The sequence below is a fragment of the Oratosquilla oratoria genome, chromosome 19 (assembly GCF_046742065.1).
Source record: "Oratosquilla oratoria isolate Oo_2021 chromosome 19, ASM4674206v1, whole genome shotgun sequence".
NCBI classification, from domain to species: Eukaryota; Metazoa; Arthropoda; class Malacostraca; order Stomatopoda; family Squillidae; genus Oratosquilla; species Oratosquilla oratoria.
This window is the reverse complement of record NC_134795.1, coordinates 19732569-19760184: the sequence shown is the minus strand read 5'-3', so window position 1 is coordinate 19760184 and position 27616 is coordinate 19732569. Positions and strand designations below refer to the sequence as shown.

The 27616-nt window shown below is 38.2% G+C and overlaps 1 protein-coding gene across 2 annotated transcripts in view; it reads right to left on the bottom strand.

Moving 5' to 3' along the window:
• The window catches only part of LOC143035773 (6-phosphofructo-2-kinase/fructose-2,6-bisphosphatase 1-like), a 117238-nt gene that overhangs the window by 22832 nt on the left and 66790 nt on the right, over positions 1–27616 (bottom strand). For both annotated transcript variants that reach the window (XM_076202715.1, XM_076202714.1), the window contains exons 2-10: positions 20841–20966; positions 17373–17494; positions 16881–17054; positions 14469–14622; positions 13864–13967; positions 12664–12882; positions 11863–11951; positions 9639–9784; positions 7551–7678 (exon numbers count right to left, since the gene is read on the bottom strand). In XM_076202715.1, coding sequence (XP_076058830.1) covers positions 7551–7678; positions 9639–9784; positions 11863–11951; positions 12664–12882; positions 13864–13967; positions 14469–14622; positions 16881–17054; positions 17373–17494; positions 20841–20966 — 1262 coding nt within the window. The remainder of the gene's footprint in view (positions 1–7550; positions 7679–9638; positions 9785–11862; positions 11952–12663; positions 12883–13863; positions 13968–14468; positions 14623–16880; positions 17055–17372; positions 17495–20840; positions 20967–27616) is intronic.

Genomic DNA, 27616 nt, shown 5'->3' with positions numbered 1-27616 from the left:
TTCTGTTTTGCGTCATCTTCAAAAAAGGTTCATGTAGCATTTTACACTTTCATCCATGTCATTTACATATATAGCAAACATTATCAGAGCCAATACTGAACCCTGAAGGACTCCACTTATTATTTCTTCCCAGGTCGAGTTTTTACCTCTGAGCACCACTCTCATTTTTCTCCCATGCAAGAAATCTTCCATCCATTTCATTGATTTTCCATGTACACCTGTTGTTTCAAGTTCTCTTAATAGTTTTTTTGTGTGGTACTTTATCAAACACTTTTTGTAAGCTCAGGAAAGCACAGTCTGCCAATCTGTCCCTTTCTTGCATTATATCTATAAACCTTGAATAGATACAGATGAAATTTGGCACATGATCTTCCCTGTCTAAAACCGAATTGTTTCTGATTTAGCATATTGTTCTACAGATGTTTAGTCCATCTACTTTTGATGACTTTTTCAAAAATTTTTGCTATTGTACTTGTAAAGGAGACCAGTCTATAGTTTGTTGGGTCTTCCTTGTCTCCCCCTTTATATATTGGCATGATATTGTCATTTTCACAGTCTTGCAGTACCTTTCCTTCTTTGAGTGATCAATCTATTTTCTTATATACTTTGTCTGTTAGTTCATCTATACATTCTTTTAGTATACATTTTGCAATTCTGTCTGGGCGTGTGATTTTCTAACATCAAGGTTCATTATTTGGTCACTTATTCCTTTCTATGTCACAGTTATTTCTCTCATTGGGGGGAATCTTTCTTCCCTTACTTCATCCCAATTGTGTATGTTTTCTTTTGTGAATACAGATTTAAAATGCTTGTTCATAATTTCACCCATTTCTATATCTTCAGTATATGTGATGTACCCTTGATATAGTTTTACTATTTCTTGTCCAGGGCAGTGGACAAGGTGCAGGGATGACCCGTCATCCAGGAGGTGCTAAGATAAGAGGGAGGGTGGAGGGGTGTGGAGTGTATTCGGGGATGGAATGGGTGGGAATGATTTTATGCCTTTTCCTTTTTGGCTACCTCCCTAGTAATGGGGAAAAAGCCTTGGTATATGTATGTATGTCCCATTTATCTGTAGAATAATTTAGGTTAATCTTTATATTTGTCTATTATGTCTTTTTCATAATTCTTTTTTTTCCTGCATATTTTTCATATTCACTTCTTAGTCTGATATATATTTGCCACTTACACATTTTTTCTTTTTCCATCTTTTCCACGATTTGTCTCTTTTATCTTTTGTTATACCAGCACTTACTGTATACCTTTTCCTGTTTTTGTTTTGGTATGTATTTATCCACTTCATTATAGATTTCTTTTAATATCATCCATTTCTCTTCCACCTATGTTTCTTCATTAAAGAAGTTTTCCCAAATCGCTTTTTGAAAGAATTTTCTGAGTTTCCCAAAATCCGTTTTGTTATACATCAGTCTTCCTTTTCTGTGTTTCTCGTTTCTTCCCAAATATAATTCCTCTTTTAGTTCCAGCTCAAGTAGTAAGCAGTCACTCTTCCCAAATGGTGTCTTGTATTCAATTTTATCCCCAATTTCAGGTTCTGACATCAATATTAAATCTAGCCTCAATGGTTCTTCATCATATCTATATGTGGAATTCTCTTTTACCCACTGAGTCATTGTGTATTCAATGGTCATGTCCAGTAGTATGTTTCCCCAAAAGTCCTCTCCATCCTTCACTGTCATCTCCCAATATATTTCTTTAGAGTTAAAGTCACCCATAATTACTAAGGTTCTTTCTTTCAGTGTTTCATTTAATGTATACTTTGTGTCTTCCAACATTTTGGAATGGTCACCCTCTTTCCAAGAATATGTTTTTGGGGGCACATACATCACCACAAAATTTATACTTTTCAGATCACTATTTTCAACTTTTATCATAACCAATTCCACATTATTATTTCCTTTTGTGATCTTTGTCACATTTAAGCCCTTCTTAGTCAAAAACATGACTCTTCCACCCTGTTTTTCCTCTCTATTTTTCATCCAGTGATTATATAAACCTTGTCCAACACTATTTGGTGGTAGTGGACCTTTTAATTTCATCTCCACAATTTCCATTACACCTGGTTTTTCTTCTGCCAGATAATCATTTAATTTAATCTTGAAATCAGACTATGTTGGTATACATTACTTTTAATTTTTTTATTTTTCCTCCTTGTTTTCTGTTTCCTGTGTTTCCTTTCTTTTGATATACCATTTTCTCAGCCTCAAATCGAGCACTCTCAAAACAAACTCGTTCTTTTCGGCCTCCGTTCTTCTTTTGTTTTTTCATGAGGTAAATTTTCTATATTTTTTCTCTCTCTTTTTCATCACTCATTTCCTTTTTCATCCATATATTTTTGTAGTTTTCGCTTTTTTCAACTTTGCTGTTTTTGTTAATACTTCTTCCACCATCATTTGTGACTTTAGTTTAATTTTTAGAGGTTTATTTCTTTCTTTAGAGTATAGTACCATTCTATGCACTTCTATTTCTTTTTCCATCTCTTGCCCCTCTCTTGTATTTCTTTTAGAATTTCTTTTGCTATTTCTTTCTCCTTTTTTCTATAATCTACCTACATTGTGTTTTTCTTTAATAGCATTTACTACTATGCACTTTTTTTTATCTACTGTATCCCTGACCCAATTTTCTTTCTCTTCAATTACTTTAATGACTGTTTCCTTTGCACTTTCTTCCACTTGTACAATTTCTTTAAAAGCTATTTTTTTGTTTTCCTGACCTACTTTCTATTGATTTCTGACTTCTTGAAGATCTGTCTCCTTTATGGTATCTCCAACTTTCTCATTCACCACTTGTATTTCTTTTACTCCTCTTTTCAAAGTCTTATTTTTGTTAATCTCTTCATTTTTCATCCTTTCATTTTCATTTTTTTTTATGTTTACTTCTTTTTTTAGGTTACTAAGATCTCTGTTGGTTTCAGCATTCTGTTTTTTCAGCTCACTCATTTCTCTTTACATTGCCGTGCATTCTGCTTTTAGATCTATATCTTTCATTAACTTTGTAATCTCTTGATTCTGTGAAACATTTTTATACCTTATCTCCCTTTCTAAATCTATACCTTTACCAAGTTTTATACCTTCTCTAGCAAACCCAGAAAAACAAGTTTTCTTCATCATACCTTTAGTTTCATTGTGGTATCATAATATTATAGTCTTTTTGGGGATGACACCAAATAGTGATTCAACTTTGCTCACATCTAGTCTTCTTTTAGTTGGTTCACCATATTTCTGCCTGCATTCACCATCCTCCATTTTTATTTCTTTTTTACTCACTGAATTTACTCTAATAATTAATCTCAGGCACTCGTTAAGCTAAGCTCTCCCATTCCCATACAATACCAAACTAGGTATTTGTTTCCTCCAACTTAGCGAAAAAGTGCTGTACTCCAGAGTTCGTTCTAGACATCTGTTCCAGACGTGGGTTCGTCAGTGTGTGTGCGTCAAAAGATGTTTCTCCCTTACAAAGGGTGGGTTGCTTAGTCACTGCACATATCCATATCAACAAAATCCCATTCAACTATCCCTCCCATTTCAGTATCTCAAAGATGAAGGGTTGTGAGAGCTGATTTACCTTCATCTTGTGTGGCAACTCTCCTCCATTCACAATGATTGTGAAATATAGAAAAAGAGCTATACTCATTTACCTAGTTGTACCTAGTTGTATTATACGGGAAGGGAGCTATGCTCATGGTGACCCATCTTTGTATCTCTCAGCATCAAGTTTTTTCTTAAAATATTGAATAGTGTGTATGTGCTTCTGTATAGACATTTTGAAGGATGCTTGGGGTCAGTTCATGTAGATAAGAAGAACATTGATGGGGTTTTTATGTTGCATATGGAAGGCTGTTTTAAAATGACAACTGCTGATAAAATGGTCAGAATAGACAGTGTGAGGATAGGACCTTAATCAAATGTGCGTTTCACTTGTTGAACATGCACCTGAAAAAGCTTCAAGAAGTGAAACATTGTATATTTAATCAAGTTTCCATTCTCCCATGGTGTCTACTATGACCATAGCAGGCTGTGTTTGTGTGGTGTTATGTGCAGGATGAGTGGGTTTCAGGGCTCTTGTGTACAATTATGTGCTTAATATTATCATGTGCTACTCTGGCAGAAGGATTTTGGTTTCTAAATGTAGATGGTCTATTAGGTTTTTACAGTCGTGGGCGTTGCAATAAGTAAAGCGATAATTTATCGCAAGACCGGAAGAATTTATCGCTTATATTTATAGCTTTCAAATTTCCCGCGATAAATCCAGCGATAAAGTAGAAGACGAAAAACCGTTACGGCGGGAGGTTACAGGCTCATTGTTACGCGGCAAACAGATTTCGGGTCCTTTAGTCTTTTATTAAGTAATATATGGTGTTTTAAGTGTAAAAAAGAGGTTTTTAAATGCATAAGTAGCAAAAATAGAGTATTTTTGGATTTATCGCAGGATTTATCGCTTATCGCTTTAAGGTATCTTGGAAATTTATCGCTTTATCGTTATAGGACTTAGCGGAAAAATTTATCGCTATATCGTTATCGCTTTATTGCTGCCCACCACTGGGTTTTTAGTGCATCCAGTTATTATCATTAAAGCTTTACTAGGTGTTATTTGTAGGCTGTCCTAGTTTACTTTCTTAACTGTAGGATATCATACTGTACATGCACTGTTAAGTGTGATTCTTATGAGTTGATTATACACTTATTGAGAGGGAGGGTGGAGGGGTGTGGAGTGTATTCAGGGATGGAATGGGTGGGAATGATTTTATGCCTTTTCCTTTTTGGCTACCTCCCTTGTAAGGGGGAAAAAAGCCTTGGTATAAGTATGTATGTATTAGTCAAAGTTGTTACATTAACTTGATGGTGTTTACAACAGAAAACATAATGATGGAGAACATAAAGCACTAAAAAACTAAATCTTGTCACCAGTGGTCTTCTAGCCCTCCCATAGATTTCTCTATGGAAAACCCCTGGACAACTGTCTATGTTGTGCCCTTGGCTGGCTATCTCCTTTGTAATAGGAAAGATGTCTTTTGGTACATACATACATATACCAAGGCTTTTTCCCTCTTACAAGGGAGGTAGCCAAAAAGAAAAAGGCATAAAATCATTCCCACCCATTCCATCCCTAAATACACTCCACACCCCTCCACCCTCCCTCCCATCTTAGCACCTCCTGGATGACGGGTCATCCCTGCACCTTGTCCACTGCCCTGGGTCAGAGGCAGTGTCGCAAAGTCTTTTGGTACATACATAGATAAATTTAATTATATTTACCTAACTGTAATATACAGGAAATGAGCAATGTTCATGGGGCCCCGTATGTTTATCTCTCACTTAAACTATACTTTAAATTTGTTTATATTTTGAGTGGAATATTTCTTTACCTGAGCTATTTCACAAATTTATGCATCTGTACTGAAAACCATTTTTCATATACTTCAAGCATCCTGTCTTTCTCAATTTCTTTCCTGTTCTACACTAAGGGATCTTCTGTCAATTTTGTCTCCTTCTTTCATTGATGTGAACACAGCAATTATGTCAATCCACTTGCTTTTAATGAAGGTGGGTACAATATAAGTGAAATTGTCAGCGACTTGGTCCAAATCTAGAGACTAAAGGCCCCATCACACATTCAAGATTTTTGTCAAATATTGTGAATTAAGATGGAAGACAATTCTACTTACAGTATTCTAGACTTCCCTAAGTCTACAGTTCAGCAATGTGTCTGATATTCATATAGGTTTAACTTCTCTTAGTAACTTAGCTTCTCGATATATGACGCAAAGGTGATTTGACATTTGGAGATTCAAAAATTAAAAGATTGTAACCCAAGTTGTTTCTACTCAAACGAGCTCACTTGAGTCACTATGTGTGATAAATTTAAGTGCCAACCCCACAGAGCAGCATCTCCTGATGGAAGTAAGAGAGTTGACAGGAACTGAAGATGAACAAGAGAGATATTGTCCTCTCTTGTAAGAATTACTACATGCAGGTTCCCACTGTTGGTACCTTTCTTTCTATTATCCAGTCAGTAGCAGTGACGGTTCTGTGTGGACATGAGAATCAGAGTAATCTGCCAATGTTCAGGTCATCACCCACAATTAAATGATAACGAAAAAGCTAGTCTGGGAGCAAATAATGTATACCATATGCAGTCACCACAAACATATAGAACATATCTTATGCATAAGGTCCATGACATGGTGGAATGAGAGATAGGGTACTAGATATAGTCATTCCAACACACACATTACAGACAAATCTTTTCTGAGTGATTTCAGGTCCAGCCTGGTGGTTGTAGCCTGTTACCTCAGGGTTCCTTATCTCCAGCAAAAGGGAACTGAGATTACAGACTGACTGATCACATGTAACATAGACAAAATCCAGAATGATGAGATTTTTGTCCAAGGGTAGGTGCTACAGACTCCACACGACCCAGGAGTAGTCACCATATGGAAGACAGTGACAATGTTCTCTTGTATTGCCCAATGCACTCAATTCAGGCAATACTACAACAATTCTTTGCTGAGTGAACTATGGGCCAGTTCACTGGGGGATTGTGGTTCTCCTGCAAGAGAGATCCAAGGCAACAAATTCATTGATTGGTTGCTGTCATTTCTGGGCAATAGCTCAGTTCTTGTTCTTTCGAGGATCTAGTTCTATGTTTGATGAAAAGAGTTAATCCTTTCCATAGCTGATGTCACTTTTCCCATTATTTTGCCTGCAACCAGGCTATTTTATCCTTCTCCATCTGTTGGCACTTTGGATTTCATCCTGGCTGTCACTAGGTTTGACTGATGATTGATTGATTGACTGATTTGGTTTAATGTCACAAACTCTCCCTATCTGGAAGCTAGGACAGTGCCCCTTACAGAGGGGTCTGTAGTGCGGAATTAACTATGCCCTTGGTCCAACTCGCTGGTGGACATTCGAACCACCATCACCTTAACCTCGGTCACAAGTAGTGACACTCTAAACTGATCAGCCAGCAAGCATCCACTAAGTTATTTGATTAATACCCATGTCACTTCCTTCAGGGCAAAAGGGGTCAATTCCTTCTTGACACAGTCATCTTGTATAGTGAATGACACACACAGGAACCAAGAGGGGCTCTTCGTTCATTAACCCCATCAAGATGCAGGAGGAACAGATCATTCCTTGCCACAAGACATAGGAAATCAAGTAGTGGTAGAAATGGAGGAGGTTATATTGGGGTATGAGACCGTATGACATATACATATACCTAATTCTCAATTTCCAAGGTTATTTTGTACATGCTTACTCAAAATGAACAAAGACATTTGTTAAGATTTCCAAGCATGAATCCTGGATATGGCCTTAACATATACCTGCTGTAATTCCAAGAACACATTTCACACATTTCCATCACTGAAGCAAAGCTCTTTTCCATTACCAAATTCCCCCTCCAAGGATAGCCCATTCTACAAAGCATATGCATAGGATAAGCCTTAATTTAATCCCCTACACCCCAGCATACTGCTACCCATCACCAAATCTACAGCTTTCATAAAATTTCAAACATGAACTTACCACTGGTTTTGAGCGGTGAGTGTCTACACAATTAATAGGTATTTTGAAGAATTCCACCTTGCAGCCGTATGCTTGTGGAGTGAGTTTGATGATTGTGTGAAGAGGCACTTTCAAGTACGGCAGCTCAACTGTTTGTTAAAGAGATAAAAGTTCATCAGATCAGATGAATATCCCTGATGAAACTTGGCTGCAGAGAAAGCAATAAGATACAATAGGTTACAATCACAAAATACGCTGGTAAAAGATCTTCCGGTCCACAATGAAGTCACAGGGCTATAGCAAAAGAGAAAATACAAAGTGCATTGAAAAAGATGAAATCTAGTTAGACACCTGTGTTAGGTGTTTGTCATGGGGGGATTTCTGACAAAGAAAGTAGTTACAGTGTGGATGGTGAGATTGTTTAATGTGTGTCTATGGGAGGAAAGCACAATGGTAGATTGATCAAGCACATGTTTAGTTCCACTATATAAAGGAAATGGGGGCAAATATGAATGTAGTAGTTTTAGAGGGACTAATTTATTAAGTGTAGTAGTACTGAAGGGAATTAATTGAGATATAAAGGTGGCAGCACACTAGGCATTGTTTTTGCTACTTTGAGTAGAAATACCTTTGGTTATAATTTGTTTTTCAAATTTCCAAGTGTCAAATTACTCTTGCATCATATAGAGAGAAGCTGAACAACAAACTAAAAGATGTTAATCCTAAATGAATGCAATGCTAGATACACTGTTGAGATGTTCTTATGAAAATCTAGAATATTGTAACTGAAGTTGTTTTTACTCAAAGTACCATCAGTAAGTAGCATGTTAAGCGGCCCATACACAATCAATTATATTGTGCAATTTCATTGTCAATTCAGAGTATTGACAATGAAATTGCGCAATATAATTGATCGTGTATGGGCCGCTTTAGCCTTGTGTTCTGCCAGGTTAAGGAGGGGCACAGGGGAAGTAATTGGGGTAGAACAGTGTGGGTTTAGGAGAAGAAGAGGTTGGATAGATCAATTTTTGTAGTAAGACCTTTTTCCAAAAAGTTTCTAGCAAGGTGTAAAATCTAATGAACTTCCATTGATTTCGAGAAATCATATGACAGCTGACAGAGAGACATTATGGAATTAAAAAGTGTAATGAGAAATAGACATTTGGGAATGGATGCTAAGAGGAGATTGTACGAATGAATGATTGTGCCAACAGCACTGTATGGGGGCAGAAACATGGAACATAAGAGAAAAAGAGTTTAAATGTGTTCAAGATGAAATACCTGAGAAGTATGGAGGGGTTACTAGGCTGAATAGAATGAGAAACAAAGTGAGGAGGAGAGCAGGGGTGGAGAGGGAGTTGAGAGATAGGGTTGATGAAAGAATATTGGGATGGTTTGGACACATGGAAAGAATGAATGTGGAAGGGAGAGGTGGAAAGAGTGAAGATGAGGGGGCGACCAAGGATGAGATGGATGGGTGGGGTAAAAGGGGCATTGGGAAAGGGGGAAATGTCTGTTGAGGAAGGAAGGGAAAGACAGAAGATAGGGGTGAATGGAGAATGGTTGTGTATGGATGATGCTGCGATGCATAGAAGGGATGGGGGATGGGGGGTGAAGGAGTATGTGTGAATGATATTTTGATGCAGCCTGAGATGCAGGGATGACCCATCATCTAGGAGGGACTAAGAAAAGAGGGAGGGGTGGTGAATGGGAGAGGAACATGTGAGGATGAAATGGGTGGGAGTGGATTTATGTCTTTGAATTTGGCTGTCTGCCTTGTAAGGGGGAAAAAGCCATTGGTATATGTATGTATATAGTAGAGCTTGTTAGAGGTTAAAAAATGGAGAGAATATTCTGGTTCTTGGGCTGTGGGTCTCATGCAAGAGTGACCTGGGGGCAACATATTGACTGATTGATTGTAGTCATCTAAACATACTTGATAAAATTAGTATGAAATCTCTAATTTTACACATAATTTTGTTTTTATTTATGATTTCCCTATTGAACTTGATTTTCAAAGTCTTTTATTCCTTTGGATGACCAGGGACAATTATGGAAAATGCAATTCCATGAGAATCATGTCTGGCAAACTAATACTCGAACCCATACCTGCTGGTTTATCCAAGAAGTAGGCTAAGACGCAGCGAAGAACTGCTTGGTGGCCAACAACCAGAACATTTTCTTGTCTTTCCAATTCCATTATCACACTCTCTAGTCTTACCAAAACATCCTCGTAAGACTCTCCTCTTGGATACCTGAAAGGTTTTGGATTATTTTTCAAAACTCATTTATATACAACTTATCTACTACTATCTATAATATATATCTCCATTTTTATACATTCATTCATGCATATATTACTGTATTGGCATATCAAAGGAAAAGATGCAAGAGAAAAACAATTCTGGAGTAAAATAACTGTTGCTTCTCTGATATGAACAAAGAAATGTACAGCCTTTTTTTCACTGTTTCTTGATGGATGAAAATTTAGCTGCTTAACTACACACAAGTTTGAGCCCATAGTTTTTCTCTTTTTTCTTCCTTTGTTTCCTTCTGCTCAAAATACTCTTTACACCTTTCTCTAAAAGTTTTAAGCATTTGGGGTCATATGTGGTAGTGAACGGGGGAATGGATGAAGAAGTAAATTATAAAGTCCAAGAAGCAAGTAAATGTGAGTGGAGCAAAAAGTGTCATGAAAAACAGACTATTTAAGATAAATGCAAAGTGAAGGTTGTATGGTCACGATTATACCCACAGCAGTGTATAGAACACAGACTTGTGACTATACAAGGGGCAGAAAGGAAGTGTTCAAATATTTTTTAGAATTAAGTGAATAAGAATTACAACAGAAGTTACAGGAATGGACTGAGTGAGAAATTATGAGGTGAGGCAGAGAACTGAGGTTGAGAGGTGTCAGAAAGGGTAGACCAAAGAACGCTAAGGCAGTCTGAGTTGACATAAAAAAATAGGAAATACTAGCGGGTGAAAAAGTGGAAGAAATGACAGTAGCAGTTGACAGAAATCTTGGAACTAGTCCAGAGATCAAGGAACTACATCTACAGATGGCGGTGAGAGTGTTGCTTAATTTTGAAGATGAGTGACAAAGGAATGATCCTTCCTGATATCTGTCTCACAAAACCACCACTTGTTAAATTTGGTAAAGCAACTGTGGCATGCAAAGATGGAGGGCAAAACAACCATACACTGCTGAACTGGGCGAGAATGGAATAGGTAGGAAGTTATAGATGTCTGGGAAATTATATACTGTATAGTTTGGGGAATAATTAATACGACCCTGTCTGGGGTGTTGGCTGCATGTTATTGTGGCAAAGTTGCATGCAGCTGATACTTTAGGGTCTATATGGGGAACCCCTATGGACCAGAGTCACACATCATTTTGTCTGTGATAAAGGAAATCTCTGTTCATAGAGAAATTATTATACTTTATTTATCATACTTTATTATACTGTGATTGTCCCTCCATTATGCTGTCCCCCCACCCCTTGTAACTGTCCTGTTCCATTTCTCTAAATATTCATTTCCTTTTATTTTTTTCTTAACCTTGTGGTGGGGGAAAAGAATACTGCCACCAAGTATTCCTACTTGAGTCATATGAGGCAACAAAAAATGGGACAGGGATAGAACTAGGCATCCTTCTCCCTGTAGCCCCACAGGGGCCATTCCTAAAAAAAGTAAAGGCATAAGGGGGTCTAGTAGTTTTTCAACCAGTACCCTACGATTTGGGCCTTTTAATGTGTGTGGATGTGGTACAGATGAGAGTAAAAGGAAAGAGATAGGCAGTATGTTTGTGAGAAGAAAGATGGATGTGTTGGCATTGAGTGAAACTAAGATGAGAGCGAGGGGCAAGTGTGAGTTTGGGAGTGTAGTTGGGAGGTTCTCAGAAGTGAAAAGAGGACAAGGGAGAGAAGGGGTGGCTATACTAGTAAGTGAAGAGATATGTAAGCATGTAGTGGAGTGGAAGGAGGTATGTATGTCACTGGAAGTAATGAAAAGAATATATGAAGCAGCAGGTGTACCAACTGTTATGTCTGGAAGTGAAAGTAAGGCATTGAAGATGAATGCAAGAGTGAAAAATTGTAAGGAGGTGGTGAACATGAGATAACTGAATACTATGGAGCTACAAAATATGACAAGCAGGAAAAATACATTTTGTGAATAGACTAAATGAAAACTCAAGGAGTTGTAGTCAGGATGTGAAACAAATGAAGTTGGTAAAATGTATGTAACCTAAAGCAATGTCTTGTTTTGTGAGTTGACAAATCACATAATCGAGCATAAAAAGTCTTCATGAAAATGTAATCAATTTACTCACCTATAGGAGTATTTGCACTGATCTCTCGCAGCAAATTCTTCTGGGTACTGTTCCTGAATTTCTTCATAGGTAAGGCCCTCACAGATACCCTGTAATTTTTATCATACCTAAAAATTAATAACTGATAACATTTATGTACATGGGAGAAAAAATATAAATTATTTTTATAGTGAAACAATATGAGTCCATTTCACTACCCTGAACATCTGCCCTCAATCAGCTCTCTGCACACCACTATCCATATAAGTAACTATAAAAAATATGGCACATAGCTTCGGAAATATTACATCGAGATTACCAATGAGGAGAGCTCTAGCTGGCTCCAAGGCACTACATGCAATTTGAGTTCAAAGTCTTATGGCAGACATAAAATATCAAGGTTTCATGTGCACTATGTTTCCACCCTGTTAGATTTACCTGCTGCCTTATATATATATATATATTTATATATATATTTATATACATATATATATATATACATATATACATATATATATATATTTATATATATATATATATACATATATATATATATATATATATATATATATATATACATATATATATATATATATATATATATATATATATATATATATAAAGAAAATTTTTTTTTACACAACACCTGTCCAGTACCTTAACAAACACAAAATCTAATTTTCCACTAATGCCCTCAGTACACCCATCCAAACATGCCCAGCCATGTCTAGGTGAATTGACTATACCTATGTGCCAAAAGAGAATACACCCCCAGTTTTATGATGGTTCCCTCTATGGTTCCCCTTAGAAAATAAAACTTACGGCATCAATTTCATTGAGAGCCTTCCACCTCTCCTGTGGGGCACTGATGCCACCTGCTGTTTGTATTGTTCGTTTCATGTACGACGTCCACACTCGGAGGTTTGAAATCTTCTGTTCTTCAATGAACTTTGCCAGAGCATTGGAATATTGAAAGCCTCGGTGAGAGAGATCTGAATCCCCTCCAATGCGGCCTAGCTGGTTATAGACAGACTCACCATGCTAATGAAAAAATAAATACCATATGAATATTAAATCAAGTTGGATACCTCAAATTTTATTATGTATTCAAGAAAATAACTAACACCTGCTAAATAAAAAAAATAAAAAAATCCATGCAAGCAATCCACATTACTCAATATAACCCTGTTGAGCAAGGCAGAGGGTACACAATATAGGAGTGAATGGAATGTACCCGTAAATGAACAAAGAAATAATGTGGCCCAAAGGAATACTCTTTTTTGTCTGCTCCATATATTTCTTAAGTGAAAGTTGGGGGCTGTGTGTGGATGATATTTTGATGTAGCCCAAAGGAAATTTTCCCCCATCTTCTCTATTCTGCACATGGGGGGATGGAGATCGGGTGTCACAAATGAAGTGAAGCAGCCACGCTGTGGATGTGCTGTGTCTTGCTACATTGCTTCAGACCCAAGCACTGGGCAGGAGACAGGGATAACCCTTCATCTACAAGGAGCTAAGATGAGAGAGGGAAACAAGGGTTGTGGATGTGAGTGGAATGGATTGGAGTGGGTGTGTGCCTTTGACTTGGCTACCACGGAAAGAAATCCTTGGTATATTGATAGATAGTTGTGTGGGGGGAGAAGGATGTCCCTATATAACAAGGTGGTGAGGATAAACTAGCTCCAGCTATTGGGCCCTGCTGTGGAAGTGTTGTGTCTTGCTGCATGGCTTCAGGGATGATTTTTCATCCTAAAGATGCTAAAATGGGACACAAATGGGTTTTCTGATGGGTATGGGATGGGTATACAGCGAGTGTCATCATAGCATCCCTCGATATTGAGGACGAAGCTCTTTGTAGTCAGTGTCAAATTTTGAGATAGGTTTCATTGTCACTTGTGAGTGTATACTTTGATTGTGTCACCCTTTTATATGGGGAAAAAGGCCTTCTGGGATATGTATGTGTGTATGCATGTAGGTATGTTGCAACAAAATCCATGAAGAGAAAAGGCAGCGTGAACATACCCTTGTGAGGTAGATGGATCGTGGAGTGATGTGGATGTTCATCAAGTAGTATGCAATGCGACTTTGAATATGTCCTTCTTGCTTGTGCACCACCACCCTCCTCCCTGCAATTTCCAAAGTAGAATTAAAGTTGAATTATTTCACCACTATTTCATATGCAACCAACAAAATTATGAACAAAAAGTGAAAATTTATAAAGTTATTGAAAACAGACATTACTTGTACCTATACTTAGGACCACTGGGATCAATGACATGTACCTGCATGTGATGGTACTGTTATTACCCTAATCTATTACATAAATTTTGTGTACAAGACCCCAGCCACATCCTAGATTTTTACATTTACCAACACAATGCACAATTTTCATCTAATGGACTACTTTTGTGTACACTAATTAATTTTACAATATAACCTCTTCACTGCCAACACTTTATAATATAATTTATCTAACTTTAATCAGTAAGATGAATTTCACCAAAGCAATCTTGAGATTTAAACCCAATAATTCAAATCCAACTGCTTCCAGAATTCACATACATCATCAAATGAGTTTCCTTATGGAAAGAAATGCTGCAATTCTCTATATATTCTTTTTACCACACCTGTGTCATAAATTTTCATGAAGCTGTAAGTCTTTTCCAGTTCTTCATCAAGTTCCTCATAACAACCACGGTAGTGCTCTATACGTTTGTGGAAGTCCTTTACCGCATCTTCTTTCTCCATGTTTGCATAGTCTGGGTTAGTCACTTTGCACTCCTGTCAAAAAAAAAAGAGAGAATCTGGAGAAAAGCTCACACTAATAAATGGAGAAAATATAAATGATCTAAACAAAACAGAAATTGGAGTACAGGAATACCTCACTATACAACTGAGTTGTGTTCCCAGCTGACTGGTCACAATGCAAAAATTTGTATATCGAGATGGGTTTTACTTGTAAATAGGGGGAGGGTTGTGTTCATAGACCCTGCCAACCTCCCTCCCCTCAATTTTTGCCTCTTGGGGCTTTCGGATACACCCAACATTTGTTTTACCTACTTTATAGCACTCGGTCATATAGCGAGGTATTCCTGTATATATCTATCTTAATATTGTGGAATGGGTGGGAGTGGATACTTGCCTTTTGAACTGGCTACCCCCCTTGTAAAGGGGAAACAGTCCTTGGTATATAGATACAGACCCCCCACCCTGGAATTTTTCAAATGTTTAAGTTCCACATTTTCTAGTAACTACCACACCAATTTGGTGGGGGTAGTTACAAGTAAATGTGGAAGTTAAAAAAAATGCTAAACTCCAGGGAGGGCCAGTTGAGCCCCCCCCCCCCTGAGATTGATATTTATTTCATTTCCCCAGTGTGAACTATTCTCAAGGCTTGCATATCAACAACCAACTATTCTCAAGGCTTGCATATCAACAACCAACTATTCTCAAGGCTTGCATATCAACAACCAAGTTCTGTGCTAATTTGTGTTTTTGTGACATATATCTAAACAAAAGCTAAAGTCCGATCAAAGATATAGACAAGTTACTGTTTATTCTTTTTGCTGGCCGAGCAGGTTAGGGCGTCGTTACTTGCGACAGAGGTCGAGATGATGGCGATCCGAATCCTGCTCGGGGCAAGTTGAACTAAGGGCATGGTTCATTAAATTCCACGCTACAAAGTCCACTGTAAGGGGCACTGTTCTAGGCTCCCTATAGGGGGGAGTTTGTGACGTTAAACCAAATCCATCACAATAACAATGGCAAAGAATGCTGCCAGGAGTAGCGAATGGCGGGTACGTGCATTTGGTGGTGCCGCAAGACAGGTATCAGAGAGAATAATCTCCATGAAAGTAGCAGTTGCCAACAAGACTGGTGAGTTAAACACCATATGAAGACGGAGCCTTTATTTGTACGACGTTTCGCTTCTTACAGCTTTTTTTGTACTTGAAAAAGCTGTAATAAGCAAAACGTCATACAAATAAAGGCTCCGTCCTCATATGGTGATTAACTCGTCAGAGAATAATCTCCATGCAACCTGTCTTCAGAACCCATCAACACCCTCACCTACATCTAGAGATGCAGCCCTGGTGGCTGACAATCAGTCCCCAGAGCAAGCCCATGACCACTTCCAACTTCCAATGCATATCATCCAACTTTTGACATAAGGAGAACTGACAACTTGCAATTGTTCCCTTCCTACTACTGTAAATCAGTGACAAATTCCACATGAGGAGAATGGGATGATTTCACTTCAGATTTCAGGTCACTGGAGGGAACGCATAAAACTGACACAATCTCTTGGTTCTTGGACACGAGTGCTTCTATTTATGGGAACACATTGAAAAAAAAAACACGTCTGAAGAATGTGAAAAAATACAGCTTTTTTTACAGCTGTATAAACTCATAGAATAATTGCTTTAACCCCCAGAATACAATGATATAGCCCAAGCTGGAACCAAGAACTACGTACAATTAGTGGAAAATAAGAAAGAACCCCATAACATAAACATAGCTCTTTCCCTGTATACTATAATCGAGTAAACACACTAAAGGGGTTATCACATTAGGCTATTTTTCCTCCCACATCCTAAATCCATGTGAATAACTAGAATATGAATTCACTTACATAAATCTAGACTTCTCTAAGAACATCTAAACAGTCTAACATTCACATAGGTTTACAATTGCATAGTTAATCATTCAGCTTTGCTACATATGATGAAAAGATAATTTGATATTCGGAAATTTGAAAAATAAAATATTATAATCGAAATAATTTTTACTCAAACTCTCAACAGTAAGATAACCCCTTGATAGAACACTGTTGCCACTCACTGGTCTCTGGAACAGGTCCAGAAACTCAATCACTTTGACTCTGTCTCCTTTTTTTTTCCAAGTTTGTGTTGGGAACATGGAATGATATAACTTCAGCTATTCTTCATTAATAATGAATGTAAGTGAAGATACAAATATTAAGTAAGTCTCTTGTAAAATAAAATAAAATAACCAACACTTAAAAAGTAACTAATATATACCATGATGTTTGTATTGATGATCTCTGGATCACTGCAAATGGATTCAAGGAAAAACAGTTTGAAACCCATTTGGTGACAGATCACTTGATGGATGAGCTCTCGTCTTGCTCGGGTAGTGTTGGTAGCATCATAAACAGCTACCATTCCGCCTGACTGCAACCATTCACACACATCCTACAAGAGAAAAGTATGTACTACAAAAGGGCATTACCTAGCAGCAATTTTTCTATTAAATGTGCAACTCAATACTTTACATTTGTATATTACATGTCACATTGTATACAATATACATACTGTACTCATGTGAGTACAGACAAGATTCAATATTTTACATCTATGTTAGTATGTACATGGTTTTCTATCAATTTCACCCTCACAAAAACTTGATCTACTACATGGGATCGGAAATTAGTTAAAGTATGAGAGAGAGAGAGAAAAATATTAACAAAATAAAATTAAGTGAACAGGCACATGCCAACATTCATAACCTACCTGCAAAGCATCTAGAGCACATTTATTTCTAATAGCATTGCCTTCACGATTGGTATGATCAAAGAAGTCATGACCTTGGTAGTCGACGATGGCCTGTCGCCGATAGTCGCCCACGTTGAAAACTAAAAGAAAAAAAGCGCATAAAAAAAACTGTCCTAATAATGAAAATGCTCATTTACAGAATGTTTCATGTGTAAACCTATTATGTAGATACGGACACAAACTGGATAGACTATACATTTAATTATTTTTTTATTATAAAAAGAAAAAATATATAATCAGGGCAAAATTCCTACAATAAGTGACATTTACATAGGTCTCTCACAAGAGAGACTTAGGGCAATTGATTAAGTGATTGATATACAAGAAAGTGATACAACAGATACTTTGGTATGTCTAGGAAAAGGTTATCCTGACAAATGTCAGTGTGACTTTTGTTTAGTTGCACAGGTTCCACATATTTGCGCTCACTGATGTAGCTATCAGGCGCAGATACAAGGGGGGGGCCCCCCCCCCCCAACGCCCGAGTATGAAGAACAGTGAACAGTGATAATTAATGGTCCATTACCTTTGTTCACTCATCTCGAGTTTGATTCTCCTTGGATAAACACTTTTTTGTGCGAGTTTATGATTTGAATTATATTTGTGAATTATATATGATTTTACATTCAATTACGAGCAAAACAGACTTAGGTTTCTGAACCAATCTCCAAGCCAGCAGCATTTTTCTTGGGTTTAAAATATCGGCGTGTTTCAAGTATCGGTTATCGGTTCGCTCCCTCCCCCCCCCACCAATTAACATTCCTGGATCCGCGCCTGGTAGCTATGTAACATCTGCACATTGGTTAGCAGATTCTGAATGTGAACAAAATTAGCCATTCTCTTCTTCAGTGCTATTAAAAAAAGAGGACGAGAAAAGTGATAAATGCAACCTTCTCGTCCACTATCATTACGTGTCAGAAACATTCCATTACGATTTGATACTCGTATGTGAAATTTGCACCTGCGTGGGGGAAACGGGACAGGGCAGACAACGCATGTGAGGGCCTGAATAATTATATATTTACCTGACTGTACACACCCAGTAAAATAGCTACACTTTTGTTCACTGTTCAGTCTTTTTCCATTTGTCAATCTTGGGTTTGTATATCTTTATTTAGCTATCAACTATCAAAAGTTTATGTATCTGTATGGAAAAAAATATTTCTCGTTAGTTTTAGGCCTATTGTCTTTTCTTTTTTGGAATGTCCCTCTCTTATACCAGATACCTTCTCTTTTTTATTGTTCTGAGCACAACAATCATGCAGTCTTCTAATTACGGGAGGCCCATTACTTATTTCTAATTATTTTATTTAAATGTATATTTATGATATTCATTTATATGTTACCTTGCTACTAAATTTCTCTGAAATTATTTCCCAGATACCCGTTAACATTCTTAGGGCACATCATAGAGAATAAAGGGTGTAATAATCTTTTTCGTGTTCAGAAATGATAAATGCAACCTTCTCGTCCACTATCATTACGTGTCAGAAACATTCCATTACGATTTGATATTCGTATGTGGAATTTGCACCTGCGTGGGGGAAACGGGACAGGGCAGACAACGCATGTGAGGGCCTGAATAATTATTTCTTCAACCTCACAGACTTACAAAATAATTTTTTCAAGACTTTATTGGTGGAGGGTTCCGTTAGGATTAAGCCCAAGTCAGCATGCACCAAATGCAACGCAACGATGGGCAGGTAGGTGGGGTAGGTGGTAGGGATTACCAACTACGTTACTGCGTGGAATGCATTAGCACTTCCATACTCTGAATATTTGTTTTGTTGTTGTGGAATGTAGTTCACCAGAGCTTCTATTTTAGCAGCAACAATGCACTATATTCGACTGAAGTTATATATGATATTTCTATAAAATATTTCACACCTGTATTGTCAATATACCATGCATTATGTGTAAAGGACAAACGAGTCACTGCATTCGAGTACGATAAAAAAAAAACACACTACAGTATAAATGTGCACAAAATATGAGTTTTTAAATATTTTATAAAGGGTGAATTTTTATGTCGTGTGAGCTTTTATCGTGAAATATTTTGATTCTTGAGCTTTTGTTTTTGTGAGCCTTTGTCGCATCACCGATTGCAACAGTATTAGTGAAGCTTGTGTCGTTTCGTCATTCATTGGAATGTGGTTTCAAGATCTAAATTGTGAGAAAGACTGAATGTAGCAGTTACTTGATTATATACGTATATTCGTAAATTTTAACATAATTCTTTATATATTTATTTTTGTGAATATTATAGGTACTCACGGTTGTGTGTGCAAAGAAAACCATACTTCATTGTATTTCATATACACACGTTGTTCTTTATTTCTATCAATTTCCTTTCACTACACAATTCATAGTTTTCTCTTTTATCTGGTACCTGGCGATTTCATTCAACTGTGGGGAAAATCTCCCAAATTCAGAGGAAAAAAAATCAGGAGCGAAAATTACTTTGATAACTTTCCATCATTCCGAGCGATTTTTCTCTCGATTTGTTTGATCATATTTCTATTATTTTACGATATCGTGTTATATACATATATATATAATCGTGACTTCCGGCGACAACACGACATTTTAAGTTGGACAATATAGCTGCGAGTTGAAACTCATTTTTCTTTTTCTTTTTTCTTTTTTCCTGACATTTTTTTTTTTTTGCTTTTATTTTTTTAATATAAATTTCTTTTCCTTTTCCATTTCCACTTTCAACTATTTTTATTTATTTATTTTCATCTCTCCATCACTTTTTCATTCTTATTAGAAAAATATGCCTCTTCGCTATCCCATCTCTAAGTTTGGTACTATATTGTATATATATTCCTGCCTCTTGCACGCTTTCTTCACTGACTACGGCAATCTTGGCGAAGACTTGAAATGTCGTCTGGTTCTTAGAACCGCAGGTATCAATGATGTAAACAAAAACACAGAGCGGGCTGGCGGGCGGAGGCGTAATAAACATGTAAACATGACTGGGATCTTTCCTGTTATTGCCCCACCACTACTTTTTTTCTGTTGTCTTTGATTTTGTTTATCTTAGGATAGGTTAGGTTAACCTAACCTAACCTAAGATAAACGAAATCAAAGACAACAGAAAAATAAAAATAAAAAATAGTGGAGGGGCAAAAACAGGCAAGTTCCCATGCCTGACATCATCAGAGTATATTCCAGTTTATAAGGTGAAATAGATTAACATAATAAATATACACGCTAGTAGAGGTCCCCAGTGTTGAATAAAAATAGACTGGATTTAGCCAGAAATTCTTGATATGGAAAACAGGACGCCATGAAACGAAAATTAGTCACTCCACTAGAAAAATAATAAAAATAAAATAAAATAATAAATAAATAAATAAATCCCTTGAGGTGGGACCCCCCCCCCCTTGTGAAGGATTTGGAGGACAAAGTGTAAGTACCTACCCTTGGTAGCAATGCCGACCCAGTTGAGATAGCGAGCCAACTTCATGGCCACGTACGTTTTGCCCCTGGCGGGCAAACCAACCATTGCCACCACGTGGGGTGCGTTCACATAGTCCATGCTGCATTCTGAAAGAGAGGAAAACAGAACATGTATAAGAAATAAAGCGTATCGATGATAATCATAACGAAAGGAAGAGCACCAACATTAATAATCGTAATGATAATAATAATGACAATAATGATCATGATGATGATAACATACTCTTTTAAAATTGCGTTCGAAAAGAAGATAATTATTAATACCCCCATGTACGTACGTGTGTGTGTGTGCGTGTGTGAAACATAATTATCTCACATAACGCCAGAAACTACAGCATCACAAACCAGCCTCACTCAAACCATCACACTTCACCGGAGCACAGTCATCGTCTATCACCGAGAGACTGCCATAAGAAGGAAGAATGATCGCACTTATACTATTGGCTATCTATATATATAGAGAAAGGTCTATATCTCCCTTATAGATGTAACCAAGTCAAAAGCACGCACCCACTTCCGTCCATTACCCTTTCCCCTTTCTCCTCTTAGCTCCTCGTGGATGACGGGTCATCCCTGCCCATAGCAAGGACGCTTCAATTTGACGGCGACCCCCCCCCCCTCATACGGAAAATGGAGAAGATGGGGGATGAGGGGATCCCTTCAGGCTGCGTCAAAATATCATCCATACACAAACATCCTTCACTCACCCCTAGCCGTTGCCTACTCCCTTTCTTGCTCAGCAGACATTCCTCTCATGTTGGCACTCGTTTTTCTTATTACATCGAGGAAAACTACTGTATAAGATCAACAGATTTGTAATATTCACCAATCACTTCCGTCTTGTACACATAAATCTGGAATGAATTGTGACTCAACCTTGTGAGGCTCTTAAAATAAGGTCAGATGACGCCAGGAGACGCTACACTGCGACTCAGGACGTTGGCCTTTTGTGTTATGCTATCCCGCACGTGGAAGCCTGGCGGTGAATTAGGCTTTCACATTTGGACCGAATTTTGTGTCACTATTTTCAAACTCACACACACACACACACTACAGGGTGTGAATAAAGTCCTGCTTCAGTCTCTCATCTTCGCCTGGACGAATGAAATCACCCGCCGGGCTCAGCCATTTGGGAATCGAACCGGTCGCCGTTTGGTGATCCAGCCATGAGGCGCCACCTTTGCCCTTGGTGCTGAGATAGCCGCTAAGCCATTATCAGTTAGAAGGTTAAATGTGGAATTTGTTTATTCATTTGTTTATTTATTAATTTATTTTTTTGTTTTATATTCTGTAATATGCACATTTCACTTGCTGTTCTCTCTCTCTCTTTCTCTGTCTCTCTTTTACATTTTTCCGATATAGGCATATATATATATATATATATATATATATATATATATATATATATATATATATATATATATATATATATGTATAATGATATATATATATATATATATATATATGTATGTATGTATATTCTGTAATGAATATGCACATTTCATTTGTTGTTCTCTCTGTCTGTCTATTTTACATTTTTCCAATATATATATATATATATATATATATATATATATATATATATGTATATATTTTTCCATTTTCTATTTCTCGACTATTTTTTAAATTGTCTCATTTTTCCTCATTTTCTTTTATATTTTCTGGTGTTTCGATAGTTTCAGTTGTTTTACTTTTTCCCACTTTTCTTTATGGATTTTATGTTTTTTCCTATTATTTTCTTCTTTTAGATTGAACGACCTAACAGCTCGACAACCCAAGATAGAAAGGAAAGAAGAAAAATATATATAGGTCGCTAAAAATCATGACTAAAACGAAGAGACACGACGTGATCGCTAAAATAAAAATCTACAAAAGGAAGAAGAAAGGAAAAACCTGACGAGGTCGCTATAAATAAAACCTACAAAAGGAAGAAAAAAAAAGGGGTCGCTAAAAATAAAGTCTAAAAAAAGGAAGAAAAGAAAAATGGGGTCGCTAAAAATAAAACCTACAAAAAGAAGAAATAGAAAAGAGGTAGCTAAAATTAAAAACCTACAAAAAGAAGATAAGAACCAAAAAGAGGTCGCTAAAAATAAAACCTACCAAAGGAAAAGATAACAAAAAAAAAAAAAAAAAAGGTTAACGAGTCACTGACTTCCAGTTACCAATAAGACGACGACGACACGTGGTGGTAAGGTGTTTAACATGCCGGGCTCGCGTCCCGGCCTTGTCAGGTTCGAATCCTGATTTGTAATCGAGATAGAGAACTGGTAAGGGAAAGAGAGAGACGGGGAGGAAGGGAGAGAGAGGAAGAGAGCGAAAATAAAGAGGGACAAAGGAGACAGAGAGCGAAGAAAAGAGAACGACTATTTAAAGAGACAAGAGAGAGAGTGAGAAAGAGCGAAAAGAAAGAGAGATTACTTAAAGAGACGAGAGAGAGAGAAAGAGCGAAAAGAGACAGAGAGATTGTTTAAAGAGACAAAAGAGAGAGAGAGAGAGAGGAAGGTTGGCATCAGTAGAAACCAGCTGAAGTAACCGAGTTCGTCAGCCACCTCCTCCTCCTCTTCCACCTCTCTATCACCTACTCCTCCTCCATCACCTCCTCCTCCTCCATCACCTCGTCTCCCTCCTCCTCCTCCTCCTCCGTCACCTCCTCCTCACTCCCTCCTCCCATAATCTCCCCGTCACCGAAGTGGGGGGGGGGGTTTGGCACGTAAAGTAATGAAATCGTCTGGCGACAGGAATGAAAGGGAAAGGGGACCACCCGGTACGGCAGGGAATCGTCGTCATTGGACGAAGATCTTCAGACAGACCACGGAGATGAATAAAATCGCCTGCCGGCGACCTGGATAAGAGCCTGGACATCGCCCTGAGCATTGGCACGGTTCCAATGTGCCACCTCCTCCTCTTCCCTCCCTCCCAGTCTCTCTCTCTCTCTCTCTCTCTCTCTCCCTCTCTCAGGACTGATTCTAACCTTTGAGGAACTTACTGTTAATGTACTTTTCATTCCAGATGTCGTCAGGCGATTTTATTCAAACGAGAAGGTCGGGTGGCCAATTCTGTGTTTGTTTTTCAAAATCGTACGCTGAGAGGTCGCCGCGTTCGTACGCTTCTCTTGTACAACTTCAATATGCTACTGAAACTTCAGGATACGTTCCTTCAGCGGCCGAGAGCTGAAGAATCGTAACGATTTTTTTTTTTTTTTTTTTTTTTTTTTTTACGGTCCGTACGCTGAGGTCTCGGGCGTACGCTCAGAGAACGTAATTGGACTGATACGGACAGCGTACGCTATTTCGAAAGAGGTCCGTTCGGTAAGCTCTTGTTGAGTCTTTTCAAGAAACTTCGTTTTCCTTCCCAATGGTTTCGTTGTTAATAATTAACATAACATTAAACCTCACAGGAATCAAAGTTTAACATAACCTCATGCATATAAGCACAAGAATGAAGGTGACTTCAAGAGACCGTAAGGCCTACACTAAGCAGTTCCATGTCCCTTACCACCTGCCATTCCCATCCATAAAATTCTCTAAAACAACCTATTGTTTCAACGCTCATTCCATGGTTACTAAGTCTATTCCGTTCCTTAACCACTCTATTAGTAAACCAGTTCTTGCCTATTTCCTTCTTAAATCTAAAATTGTCCAAATCAAACCCATTAGGAGTTAAAACCCTTGACCCACTTGAACACCTCTATCAGATTACCCCATACTCTACACCTTTCTAGAAAATGTAAGTTAAGGTGTCTAAGTCTATCTTCGTAAAGTACATTTCTAAACCCTTGTATCATTTTGGTTATTCTTCTCTGTACTGTTTCTAGTGAATTAATATCCACTCTATAGGACGGAGACTAAAAAATTATACAGCATAGTCAAGGATGGCTCTAACTATCGCCAGATAGTTAGATCTCTGTACTTTTGTTTGTAACTGTCCTAGAAATCAATCCTAATCCCCTTTTAACCCTACTCCTGGTATTAACACACTGATTCCTGGATTTAAGGTCTGGACTCACTAACACTCGCAAGCCCTTCTTACATTCCGTTTTCTTTTATGTGGCGTTATCAAAATCATACCCGTTTTTTTTCTTCTTACCAGGAATAAGCGCAATTCTGAATACTCAAGTTAACTAATTTTGATGTCATAAATGTGGTTCACTTTCTACGTATATCTATTCTTTTGGATGAGCATACTGTCGACATTTTGAACTGTTGATAGACAATTGTATGTTTTGGTTTTATGTATCATTAGCAATGTGCTTCAGGATAAGAAAACATGCATTATATCATACTTATGCATGTAGATCTGAGTACCTTTACAATTAAGTTGAATATCGACTTACGAACGTTTCGAGTTACGAACGGCTGTTCGGAACGTAACTCGTTCGTAAGTCGAGTGTCTAGATGTTGACAATATGGTGATACAAACAGAATGTCTAAGGAGAACCAAATGATATCCTTGTGGTCACTGAGACCATGGACCATGGATCTCCTAAGTCCAGATCATCCAGGAAGAAAAAGGAAGAAAATTCTGTGGAAAATACAGGGGGTAGTCGTGTATATAAAGGGGCTATTGGCAGTGAACGTTTTTAAAATATGTTTATTGTGTCTTAGTTCATGGCTTTGGAGACATGTGGCAAGAGATCTGAAGATGAAAACACCGTCTATATCAACCAATAACACCGGGGTGATAATGGTTGGAGACATAGTTGCAAAAGAAAGGCAGAAAGAAGAAAAAAATGTTAGTAAGAGGAAAACCGAAATGAGAAGATGCAATATGAAAGAAAATATGAAATGGAGTGAAAATTGAGAAGAAATGTTGACCTCTGTTCATGGGGCAAGTAGTTTCAGCTATCACAGACCCATTGTCACAAGGTATGGGTGGGGGGGGGAATGACCTGAATACCATACACGAAACCCTCTACCGGCGTATATGGGAACTAGTTGTGTCCGAGGAAGTCGTCTTTCTGGTATACATCACAAACCTCACCTGGGTGCAGCCCTGAGGGGTTGGCTTTCGGTCTCAGCCGGTAACTGCTCCCCCCTCCTCCTCTTCCTCTGTCTCTTCCTCCTATTACCACAACCCGCGACACAGAAACAGATCAACACTAAACCAACACTAACACAATAGAAAAAAAAACTACCCTGGGACATTGCCTTTTCAGACAAATCTATGGGAATGCCTCGAGGAGTGTTGCGGGATTCGAGCCGGCGATACTTGGGAAGGGAGGGAGGGAGGGAGGGGGAAGGAGGGAGGGGTGACCCACCCGTAGTCTTCTGTAAGGTGGACATTCACCCGGTTACCCTGAGTGAATATTTTTAGTGATTTTGTTCTGCTTGACGCCGCTAGGCTATCCCTTCCCCCACCCCAACACCCCACCCCTCTCTCTCTCTCTCTCTCTCTCTCTTGGCTACTTCAGCAAATTCCTCTTCGCGGAAAGAAAACAAAAACAAGAGTCTAGGTTTAAGCACTATTTCTTCCTTTCTTTGCAGATGCCATCATAGGATTTCGTAAATCCCTCAGCACCTCCCCTCGTCCCCCCCACCCTTCAGTCTGATCCCCCCTTCCCCCCCAACACACCTCCCTTCCTTGCCGGATGGGACTTTCCATTTTAGCTTGCACCTCTCCCTCCTCCTCCTCTCTTCCTCCTCCTCCTCCTCTTTCAGGGTCACCTTTACACACTGTGTGAGCTGTCGGCTACTAGTTGCTGCCTTGGGATAAACAATCTTCGTCCTATTCTTCACAAACGACGGACGTATTTACTTGTCCTTAATGCATAATATGTATACTATATACACGCGTGGTCTGCAATGTGTTCAGGTTGCAGTGACTAGTGGAGATAGTCGTGCTGGTGGTAGTGATGGGTGATTGTTGGCATGACGACGATGGTGGTGGAGGTGGTGGTGGTGGTGTTGGTAGTGGTGGTGTTAAGTAGTGGTATGTGATTTGTCTTGTTGGTGATGGAGATCGATGATCTTGTTGCGGTGACTGTGGTGGTGATAGTGGTGGTGTTGGTGATTGTTGGCATGGCAACGATGATGGAGGTGGTGGTGGTGGTGAGTGCCGGTATATGACTGGTCTTGTTGCTGCCGGATTTTTTTTTTTTTTTTTTTTAAAGACTGGATACAGGATGAGGCTACCCTTCAATCTTAACACAAGATTACAGACAAGTTTAAGCCCCGTTGCTAACTTGCCAACTCTCCAAATACGGAAAAGGTCAAAGAAGGAGTCGACAATTACGTCATCGGCTCAGTCCAGGAACCGAATGACAGCCCCTCAGGGCCGCACCTTCAGATGGAGGTGATTTTTTTTTTTTTTTTTTTTTTTTAAGACGGACGGTATGGAGAGGATCCTCTCTGACGTCCGTCTACAAGTAAAAAAAAAAATAAATATATGCAGATAATGTATTTACATGCTCACCTATCCTTGTGAAAGCGTCTAAGTGTTTTTCATGTTAATTTCACCCCTGGATTAGACAAGACAGTATTTTTACATTTATGGGTAGGAATTGTCGATAAAAGGTTTACTTTTCACAGGAAATGGTGTTTATTATCAAATAGTTTTTCATTGTGAAAATGTGACGCGAAAGTAAAAGACAAGATAATTGGTGGCCGCAAAATGCGATTTTCGCAATGTTGGTGCCCAGAATCAGCAGAAAGAGGAGAAGAGTCTTATTATTAAGTTAGATTAATTGTTTTACCATTAAACCGGGGTCTTAACAGGCAGACTGCATTAACTCCACGTTT